The 11356-nt window shown below is 37.4% G+C and overlaps 1 protein-coding gene across 1 annotated transcript; it reads left to right on the forward strand.

Moving 5' to 3' along the window:
• The first annotated feature begins 4204 nt into the window (after positions 1 to 4204).
• On the forward strand, positions 4205 to 10865 carry LOC128664771 (DNA ligase 1-like). The gene is made up of 7 exons (XM_053719578.1): positions 4205 to 4286; positions 5103 to 5156; positions 5335 to 5361; positions 7825 to 7903; positions 8812 to 8867; positions 9464 to 9610; positions 10500 to 10865. Exons 1-7 carry the CDS (start codon positions 4205 to 4207, stop codon positions 10646 to 10648), a joined length of 594 nt encoding a protein of 197 aa, XP_053575553.1. The 3' UTR covers positions 10649 to 10865.
• The last annotated feature ends 491 nt before the right edge of the window (positions 10866 to 11356 follow it).

Genomic DNA, 11356 nt, shown 5'->3' on the forward strand with positions numbered 1-11356 from the left:
TGGCGGGATCAGACTGATATACTTCAGGAAAGTTTTCTTCTGTGAAAAGCACACTGGTCTAAAAGAGGCTGCTTCCGGGTGGTAAATCGCCATAGAACAAGCCACTGAGCTGTTGTTCGTTCCTGGTAGAGCGCTTCTCTCTTCGTATGCAAATTATTATGACCCTGGGGAAGTCTCCCTATGGGTGATGGGGGAAACCAGATGTGGACTCCTTGCCCAGTGTGGTTAGAGGAATGTGGCTGCACCTCACTGACGAGGCCCATAGGAGGCCGAAACGATCATCTGGGGTTGTCATGTTCCTTGTTCAGAGGAGAATTGCCTGGTATTTCGGGGCTGGACTGACCTTACTTGGCGGGATCAGACTGATATACTTCAGGAAAGTTTTCTTCTGTGAAAAGCACACTGGTCTAAAAGAGGCTGCTTCCGGGTGGTAAATCGCCATAGAACAAGCCACTGAGCTGTTGTTCGTTCCTGGTAGAGCGCTTCTCTCTTCGTATGCAAATTATTATGACCCTGGGGAAGTCTCCCTATGGGTGATGGGGGAAACCAGACGTGGACTCCTTGCCCAGTGTGCTTAGAGGAATGTGGCTGCACCTCACTGACGAGGCCCATAGGAAGCCGAAACGATCGTCTGGGGTTGTCATGTTCCTTGTTCAGAGGAGAATTGCCTGGTATATCGGGGCTGGACTGACCTTACTTGGCGGGATCAGACTGATATACTTCAGGAAAGTTTTCTTCTGTGAAAAGCACACTGGTCTAAAAGAGGCTGCTTCCGGGTCGTAAATCGCCATAGAACAAGCCACTGAGCTGTTGTTCATTCCTGGTAGAGCGCTTCTCTCTTTGTATGCAAATTATTATGACCCTGGGGAAGTCTCCCTATGGGTGATGGGGGAAACCAGACTTGGACTCCTTGCCCAGTGTGCTTAGAGGAATGTGGCTGCACCTCACTGACGAGGCCCATAGGAGGCTGAAGCGATCGTCTGGGGTTGTCATGTTCCTTGTTCAGAGGAGAATTGCCTGGTATATCGGGGCTGGACTGACCTTACTTGGCGGGATCAGACTGATATACTTCAGGAAAGTTTTCTTCTGTGAAAAGCACACTGGTCTAAAAGAGGCTGCTTCCGGGTGGTAAATCGCCATAGAACAAGCCACTGAGCTGTTGTTCATTCCTGGTAGAGCGCTTCTCTCTTCGTATGCAAATATTTTAAGAACGTCTTAACTGGAGCACAGGTAAAATAATCAGTAACCATGGTAACTAAACTGGCTCTCACCATATGTACTGAATATTTCACCAGTGTTCTAGTTAAGACATCATGAAAATATGGCCTGTTTTTTTGCCTATAAAAAATAATAATACACCGCATATTACCTCTCCAAAAATATATGAAATTGATTGAAGATGAAGATAACAAATGTGTCTTCTCACGGTGTGCAGTCCACTCTCCACAGTTGTATCCACACAAAAATCCCGAAAAAAAAAGATGCTACAGGGGCAAATAGATAGTATATAGAAAAAATATGTATCAAAATATTCCAACATGACCACAAAACCAGTACGTCCCTTTTCTCCAAAACTAAACCTATTTATAACATATGGGAGGGAATAAGTTGATTTAAATATTTAAGTTCAAATATTAAATAATTCGAATTTGAATATTACATTACAAAATACAATTGTAGCTTAGAAATACTATTTTAAAATTAAAATTGTATTTGAATATTTTGAATATTTATAAGATAACAGAATTATTAAAACTGATTTGAATTCGAATAGTACATTGCAAAAGAAAATATTATTTTGAAATTTAAATCGAATTTGAATATCACATTACAAATCAAATTTGATATATTGAAATTGAATTTGAATATAACATTTCAAAATTGAATGTGATATATTCAATCGAATTTGAATATTACATTTAGAATGTGATATATTGAATCAAATTCGAATATTGTATTTCGAAATCGAATGTGAAATATAGATATCGAATTTGAATATTGAATATGATATACTGGAAAGCCAAAATTCTATTATTCTAACGAATATTTTCAAATGTAATCTAAAAATTCGAAAACGAACATTCGAAAATTGAATATTAGAATGTTATGTAAACATTCGAAATTCGATTTGAACGAACGAATGTATAAAAATTAGTTTTAAAATTTGCTGTTTAGAAACATTCGCCCATCCCTAATACTTAGCATCACAATGTATTGTAGCATATGTATTATGATAAAAACTATAAAATTATGGGGGCGTGTCCGTGCAGCGTTCGAGGAAGGACGCATCTTCTGAGGGCTCTAGCCGAATTTACAGTAAACCGCTGTTTATTGTGTACTAATAGCAGGATCACGTATATATCTGATAAAGACATCACAACCCTAGCAGTTGTGGATACATATCTGCCTTCCCTGCTGTTTTTATGACTCTGGAGACTTGGCTCGGTACATTAAGGCATAGGGCGGCGGCCCACTGTTAGGTAACCCCCCCCCCCGGGAAGAAATGAGGTTATTGGTGCCGTCGGACTACTTTGACTTACCAATTCTTCACCACCATATAACCCTCCTTTGGAAATAACATAGAGAATAAGCGATCAATAACTAACAATCTTATAAGAAGTGCGCACACCTGTTGCCACATTGCCGCACACCAGACACTATTAAGATGGCGACCGCATGGGAAGTAAGCTTAGAGCAGGAGCTGGAGCAGTGGTTTGCTAAACTAGAGAATATACTTCTTAGAATCTGCCAGCGATCACCCCCGTTGGTCTGCACAAAGAATACTCTGCTACCGATACAACACATAACTGCAGGAGAACCAGCACAGATCCCTTCAATACCCACAAACAAAGATGACGACCGGAGGGATATTATAATAAAGAGCAAACCTCCATGTGCAGACAACCTTCAGATACAGATGAAAGAGCGGATTCAACATAAAACAGCAGGGTATGACAAGAACAGCCCTTACAATACAGAAACAGTCTTGACTGACTTTCACTTGCAGACTGCGCTGGGGGGACCCGGTGAGACAGCGGAGACAGCATGTGATTCATGGCCGCTGAACAGGTACATGTTCTCCGATACTGGTAACTCAGCCACGACTAGCCCAGCTGAGCAGACGGGTTCTGAAGCTGACATCGGATTGGCAACACTAGCGCCACTGGGTCTTAGTAGTAAAGATGCCGGGACACCTAATACCCATCACATTGCCTTTTATTCAAAGCACTCTGCTAAGCGGACACTGGATAGAGAGGGCATGGGATAACAACATGGGTATATGAACCGCTAAAGTTATAAGATTATTTCCCATTATTTAGGTACAGTTTTGTGGGGGGATTCCTGGGAAGACACTAAATAAGAGGATGTCTATGATGTTTATGTACCCATATGCACTATAATCCTGATTTGGCAAAGGGTCCCTTCTTGCGGCATGAGACCTAAACCTTAGCATGAGACCACTTATCCTAATGACATTTATGTAAGTACTTAACCTATCCCATATAATACCAGAGGGGCACATAAGAATATGTTAACAACATTGTAGCACAGTTAGTTTATGATTTAAATTCGGAGGCCCCATACAGTAAATTTTTCTTATGACCTTTTATTTTATTATATCCTACTTTATTAAGTACTTTACTTTTCAAAGAATTTAATTTGAATTTTGCTAAAATAATTTTTCCATTTTATTATGCTGACACAAACCTTGTTTATCCTAATACTATATAGTACCCCATGTCTGTACACTGAATTTATATCAGGTCCAAGAGTGGCCAATACAGTCATATTTAGGGGGGAGAAATGAGGACTTAAAATTTCTGAGGGTTTATAACAGACTGAATATTCTGCTGTAAAGTATAAAATGTACCCGCATGACTTTCTTATATGTATTTACTTATGTTCTCAATAAAAATATTCAAAATAAAAAAACTATAAAATTATACCCTATAATAAAGTATAGATAATATTCCTTGACATCTTAATATCATTTTACAGAACAAGGGATTACAAAACCCCATACTATTATAAAATACAGATTCATAATTATCAGTGGGTAAATCTGTTTGGTCAGATGTTGCCAAAGGAAATGATGTCACAATATCACAACTTCACACAATACAACAGTGACATCACACACTATTATACCTCAGCTGCAGCTAGTCAGCACAGTTATTTTCTGTGAGAGTGGACTACAGCTAACATGGCTTGTTTCTACTTGGCGATTTATATATTTCTTTTTATATTCCAAACTGTCTTGGGGACACCAGTGAGCACCCTGCAAGGTAAAGTGTATATCCTTCTTCACTAATAACTACAGTTTGCTATAGATAATCCCTTCCTGTAGACTGTACTGTCTGATGTGTCACCTCGCTACAGAGGGTTAATTAACTAATATGGGGGTCAATTACAATCCTTTAGCAAAATGTATATACTATTTGTACACAGAAAACCACCATTGAAGTCTGTTGGGACTTTATTTAGATATATAATGTCATACATTTTTCTACACGATTGTGATTGATCTCATTATGTTTTATTGCTCTGTTTTATTGGCGTCACAGAAGTGGTTGCTATATTAAACATCTATACAGTTAATTCACTATAGAGAGTGCAATTAAATAGGCAAATATAATCAATATATATCTGTATAGGGGAAGTAAAGAATGTGGATGGAAAAGTATTAGGTTTCAAAAAACAAAATATTATGCCATGATTATTCAAAAAGTTCATCAGGATGTCAATAAACTTCAGCTTGGGAAACTTTATTTGTCCAGGGAAAATCATATACGGTGTCAGGCACCATCATCTATCATAGCTCTCAGATCTTTGTGTCACACAGAATTAGAGCTAAGGGTTAACAGATACCAGAATGCTCATTAGGATCATGCAGATCATAATAGTTGTTTTATTATTATGTTGTATTTATATTGTTCTTGAGGTGTCACAGACATATAAAAATAAGTCAGGGATGTAATTTTACAAAGACCCTTGCACATGTGCACTATTTACTTATATAGTTATGTAGGACATTAATTGTGTGATGTCTTATGGTTAGAACTACAGCAAAAATAGTTCTTTTATTTTGTCTTTGTACATAGGGATGACCCTGGTACCGATGAACATTAAGGCATTCAAGACTGCATTAGCAAATGGTAAGAATCTAATACTAGTCAGCCTAATGATTTCTTCTGTGTTTACAGGCTGTATAGTTTAAATGCATTATGTATTAATTGTGTTAGTTTTAGAGAGTTTGGTAATAATTATAAAAAAAAATCTGAATAACAAGCATTTATTTTATATACTTCTAACTTGTATTGTAATTTTTTGCAGGATTACTGGCTGTACTGAATAATTCAGGTAAGTGAAAAAAAACTTTTATTCAAATAAAATTGTAGAATAACTCTCATACACATCTAGTTATGTGCCCTGTAAATTAACCCCTTAATGACCACAGCACTTTTCCATTTTCTGTCCGTTTGGGACCAAGGCTATTTTTACATTTTTGCGGTGTTTGTGTTTAGCTGTAATTTTCCTCTTACTCATTTACTGTACCCACACATATTATATACCGTTTTTCTCGCCATTAAATGGACTTTCTAAAGATACCATTATTTTTATCATATCTTATCATTTACTATAAAAAAAATATAAAATATGAGGAAAAATTGAAAAAAAATACACTTTTTCTAACTTTGACCCCCAAAATCTGTTACACATCTACAACCACCAAAAAACACCCATGCTAAATAGTTTCTAAATTTTGTCCTGAGTTTAGAAATACCCAATGTTTACATGTTCTTTACTTTTTTTGAAAGTTATAGGGCCATAAATACAAATAGCACTTTGCTATTTCCAAACCATTTTTTTTCAAAATTAGCGCTAGTTACATTAGAACACTAATATCTTTCAAGAATCTCTGAATATCTATTGACATATATATATATTTTTTTAGTAGACATCCCAAAGTATTGATCTAGGCCCATTTTTGTATATTTCATGCCACCATTTCACCGCCAAATGCGATCAAATAAAAAAAATTGTTCACTTTTTCACAAATTTTTTCACAAACTTTAGGTTTCTCACTGAAATTATTTACAAACAGCTTATGCAATTATGGCACAAATGGTTGTAAATTGTTCTCTGGGATCCCCTTTGTTCAGAAATAGCAGACTTATATGGCTTTGGTGTTGCTTTTTGGTAATTAGAATGCCACTAAATGCCACTGCGCACCACACATGTATTATGCCCAGCAGTGAAGGGGTTAATTAGGGAGCATGTAGGGAGCTTTTTGGGGTAATTTTAGCTTTAGTGTAGTGTAGTAGACAACCCCAAGTATTGATCTAGGCCCATTTTGGTATATTTCATGCCACCATTTCACCGCCAAATGCGATCAAATTAAAAAAAACGTAACATTTTTCACAATTTTAGGTTTCTCACTGAAATCATTTACAAACAGCTTGTGCAGTTATGGCACAAATGGTTGTAAATGCTTCTCTGGGATCCCCTTTGTTCAGAAATAGCAGACATATATGGCTTTGGCGTTGCTTTTTGGTATTTAGAAGGCCGCTAAATTCTGCTGCGCATCACACGTGTATTATAGCTAGCAGTGAAGGGGTTAATTAGGTAGCTTGTAGGGAGCTTGCAGGGTTAATATCACATTTAGAGTAGAGCTCAGCCTCCCACCTGAAACATCAGACCCCCTGATCCCTCCCAAACAGCTCTCTTCCCTCCCCCACCCCACAATTGTCCCCGCCATCTTAAGTACTGGCAGAAAGTCTGCCAGTACTAAAATAAAAGCTATATTTGTTTTTTTTGTGTGTTTTTAAAAAAGCATATTTACATATGCTGCTGTGTACTATCCCCCCTTAGCCCCTAACCTCACTGATCCCCCCAAACAGCTCTATAACCCTCCCACTCTAACTTAATCTGCGCCATCTTGGGTACTGGCAGCTGTCTGCCAGTACCCAGTTTAGAAGAAAACATGCTTTTTTTTCATTTTTACTAATTTTTTCTGTAGTGTAGCTTCCCCCCACACCAAACCAACCCCCCACCCCTCCACGATCTCTTTTTGTGCTTTTGCACAAACAAGATTTGGGCATTTCTTATTAAAGATATTTTCCGTAGTGTAGTGGTTCCCACCCGCTCCCGCCCGTGCATGCGCCCGCCCGCCACCCTCCGTGCACGCGCCCGCGCGCGCCCCCTAACGTTCCCGCCCCCGATCCCGCCCCCCTTGACTTCACAGCACACACCGATGGCCGCCCACCCGCCGCCCAAGCCGGCTCCCACCCACCAACGATACCGGCCATCGATGTCTGGTGCAGAGAGGGCCACAGAGTGGCTCTCTCTGCACCGGAAGGCCATGTAAGGTTATTGCAGGATGCCTCCATATCGAGGCATCACTGCAATAACCGGAAAGCAGCTGGAAGCGATCAGGATCGCTTCCAGCTGCTTTCCACACAGAGGACCTGCAGGGTACGTCCTCAGGCATTAACTGCCTTTTTTTTGAGGACGTACCCTGCACGTCCTCGGTCATTAAGGGGTTAATATACTTTATGGTAGATAATACTTCAGTGACCCTTTAACTATTACTCCTGGCTGTCACTGCAGTCATTTACAGATTTTAATACATATGATGTCATCATCTCACAAACAGCTTGATACATAGGTGTCATTTGTTAACACAACACTTGTTAAACACATAGCATGCTAAAGGTAGAAGATATAACGTGCCACGTTTATTTAATTGTACTTAATAATGATCTCAATACTGGTAAAGTCTATTGTATAAATAACACTGTTTTACCTGCTGTTTCTCTACAGTATACGTATCTGCTGGTGTGGGAGTCTTTGCCCTCATAATTATTATAATTGGAGGATGGGCGCTTAGGAAGAGCATCCGGTAAGTTACAGGGAGCTGCCTCCCATAATAAACTCATCTATACAATTTAGCTGTACTGTTTATATATTTATATTAGTATATATTATACATCTGTGCAGCCCACAAAAGTCACAAGACAACAGAAATGCTGTGACATATTAAAGGGACATTACACTGCTAGGTGCAACTACACGTATGTATGTTGTTTGTCTATAGACACAAACTAATCTTAAATATATATCAAAATATTTTCCACTTTTACGTTTTTATTTAACATTTGTTTTTTGTAAAACAAGTAAGCACCATCAGAGAGGCTACTGGGCACACATTTAACACACACAAGTTTTAGCATCCTTCCCTTTTAGTTGTCTCACATTCTTTTTTCTTATGTTTATATTTATAGAATTGCTGCTTTTATAATCACAATTGATGTAAAGAGGTAAAATATTTGACTAAATTGTGATAATAAATGTAATTCTTTGATTCATATAGAAACTAATTTACATAACAGGCCTTTCCTAGACCATTTTGGTGGGTATAAAATAACACATCTGCGCTACAGATTCTGGGTAGAACAAGCTTTTCCCTGTGTAATACTGATCACAGATCATGACAAGGCAGGCTTAGCTGAGCTGTAATCATGCCCGGCTCACTGTTGCTTTACATTGGTATGAAGCTGAGGTGCTGCCATCTGCTGGTCATGAGGCTGTGCTATACCAGTGCGCCTCTATTAAATCCTCAGTAACATCAGTAATTATGTGCTGCATTTCACATGATTTACATACAAATTATATGCAGAGCTCTCAACTGTTCTGTGCTTTGTGGTACAGTCCTGGTGTGGAGCTCTGTGTTGTTATCTTTTACAATGGTTAATGACTAAGTATGTTATGTCAAAAATATCATTTTAATATTGTTTTTCCTGTTTTTAGAAAATCCAAACTTCCTGATGAGGAGCAACCAAACATCAGCCCCGTCATCAGGAAAGGTAACAGAACTTACATGCTGTTTATATGAGGGGAAATCTAACTCATTAGTAAGGATTAAATAAGGAAGGTTATAGGGGGAGACTGTATGGCACAAGACTAGGGGTTGGCACAATAGGCTAATTACAGGAATGCAATATGGGGCACTAGGAGGCAATAGGAGTAAGAATTGGGTATTATAAGCAGTTACAAATAGTAACAATGAATGAAGCTGTAAGAGAAGTTGTTTAGAATATAAGGAGGAATTAGAAGCTTTATGGGACAATAGGAGGAAATATAAATAGGAATATTGTAGTACAATGAGAGAGATAGAGTGAGAGTAATAGGAAGAGGTACAGACAGTAAATGTACTGAGCAATGCTAGAGTTAGAGAGAAAATATATTTACATATAAAAGTTACTGTAGCGGATCTAAGGGATCTATATTGTGGTGTCACAGTGATTAGATGCACTGGAAATTGTAAGAACATTTAAGTTAGTAGGAAACAGGACTTCTATAAAATGATAATAAGTTCTATCAATATATTGAGAAACTGTATATGTATATAATGTGCATGGTGAATTATACAAGAATATGTCATTTTATTTTTATTTTGAAGCTTCTCTGAAAAAGGAGAAGAGGTTAAAAAAGAAAACAAAGAAAGAAAAGAAGGAGAAAAGGGAGGTGGAACAGAAGGAGAAAGACGAGGAAATGAAGGAAGAGAAGGAGGTGAAGGTGCAGAAGAAGGATGAACAATCAGGAGAAGGTGAGAAAAGACAACAGAAAACAAACATAATTGAAAGCAAAAATAAAAATAAAGCACCTGGGAAAGAGCAGAAAATAAAAAGAACAGTAGGAAATAGGAAACTGTGTAAAGGGGGTAAAATAAATAAGGAAATTGGTTAGAAAATAACAGTAAGAGGGTAAAAGAAAGAGAGAGAGTAGGTTAGAGGTTAGACTGAAGGTTGCTTTTGTTTAATGTAATATATAGGGATTATTGTGGGCATTGGGGCAAGTTATAAATATGTAAAAGTGCAACAAACATTAAAAGTACCATTAAATAGGGGGAATTGTGAAGTTTAAATTTTGACAAGTGTCCCTTTGATAAAATCAATTATGTAGAACAAATTTTAGTAAAGACAGGAATAATCCTCACAATACTTAATGAATCACTCGGGATCCCCTCTATTAATTAATAATAAATACAAATGTACACACAATGGAGAATAAATTATATAAACCTAACCCTAGGTAGGCAATTCATTATCATTAGTGTTATACTATATTAATACAAAAGTAGGTAACACATGTTATATTTATAGAGCAACAATCACAGTTAAGTTTTCACTAGTGAGCTGTACTGGTCTGGTACAACTGACAGATATAGATGTTATATTGCTATCTGTATCACAGAATAAAATACAAGCCAGAGTAAATGTGCTTTAATACTGGTTAATATCAAACATATCAATACCCCATAAAGGGATAAAGGGACATACAGCTATAAATGATCATTTATATAACATGAATGGGTGATATGATATATGCATAAATATGGGGAAATATATTCAATTGCTATTTATAGTCCTCCATAAGATACATAATGTTATAAAAGTAACATTTCCTAATTTTTTATTCTTTTTTTATTTCAATAGCTCAAATTGAAACCAAAGAGAAAGCAGTACAGACAGAGAGCACACAAGAAGTAAAATGGAAACTTTTGGAGTTTTGGATAAATAAAGACCTAGAAGTACAGAGACAGCGAGAGGAAGAACTAAGGGAGGAGGAGGAGTTCTTTAGCTGAAAGAACAACTGAAGTTAAACTGTTTACATCAGAGCCCCTCTCTCATATCTACCAGAGCTACGTGTACCAGCCAGGGCTCTGCCTCTTCTGCCACTCCTGTGTGCCAATATGTCCCGCCCCTGAGAAACCATCTTGTAATGTCATCCTTCTTATCTCTACCTCTTATTGGGAATTCTCCATGGTTACTAATTAATAAAATTAGACCAAGTAAATTGAATGTGTCAAATTAACTTTCTTTTTTATCTTTATTTATTTTATTTTTTTAATACTTAAAATGGTACATGGACGTACAACAAGAAATGTATAGATAATTTATTAGTGCACATAGGATAATTTATCAGGCTCTCAAGCTTTGAGTTGACAGAATTCTATTTTGTATATTAGAGGTTCATAAAATTAAAACCAAAAACTATAATCAACAAACTTATCTAAATAAAACATCAAAAGGTGAAACATATTAAACTGATTTAAGTCCTTATACACTGTGAAGGTTTAAATACAGAACGGGGGGGATTTTGTATACATACAGCTTAAGACTAGTCTACCAGGTGCAACCACTATGCTTTATTAATAGTGATGTCGCGAACATAAAAATTTGGGTTGGCGAACGCGAACTTCCGCAAATGTTTGCGAACGGGCAAACCGGGCGAACCGCCATAGACTTCAATAGGCAGACGAATTTTAAAACCCACAGGGACTCTTTCTGGC

Source organism: Bombina bombina, chromosome 1 (assembly GCF_027579735.1).
Source record: "Bombina bombina isolate aBomBom1 chromosome 1, aBomBom1.pri, whole genome shotgun sequence".
Classification (NCBI taxonomy): Eukaryota; Metazoa; Chordata; class Amphibia; order Anura; family Bombinatoridae; genus Bombina; species Bombina bombina.

Bases quoted from the DNA above. Each gene is read 5' to 3' on its own strand.
- LOC128664771 (XM_053719578.1), top strand. From the start codon at position 4,205: ATGGCTTGTTTCTACTTGGCGATTTATATATTTCTTTTTATATTCCAA. The intron at 4,287-5,102 runs GTAAAGTGTATA...CTTTGTACATAG, and splicing joins ACCAGTGAGCACCCTGCAAG to GGATGACCCTGGTACCGATG. The intron at 5,362-7,824 runs GTAAGTGAAAAA...GTTTCTCTACAG, and splicing joins GGCTGTACTGAATAATTCAG to TATACGTATCTGCTGGTGTG.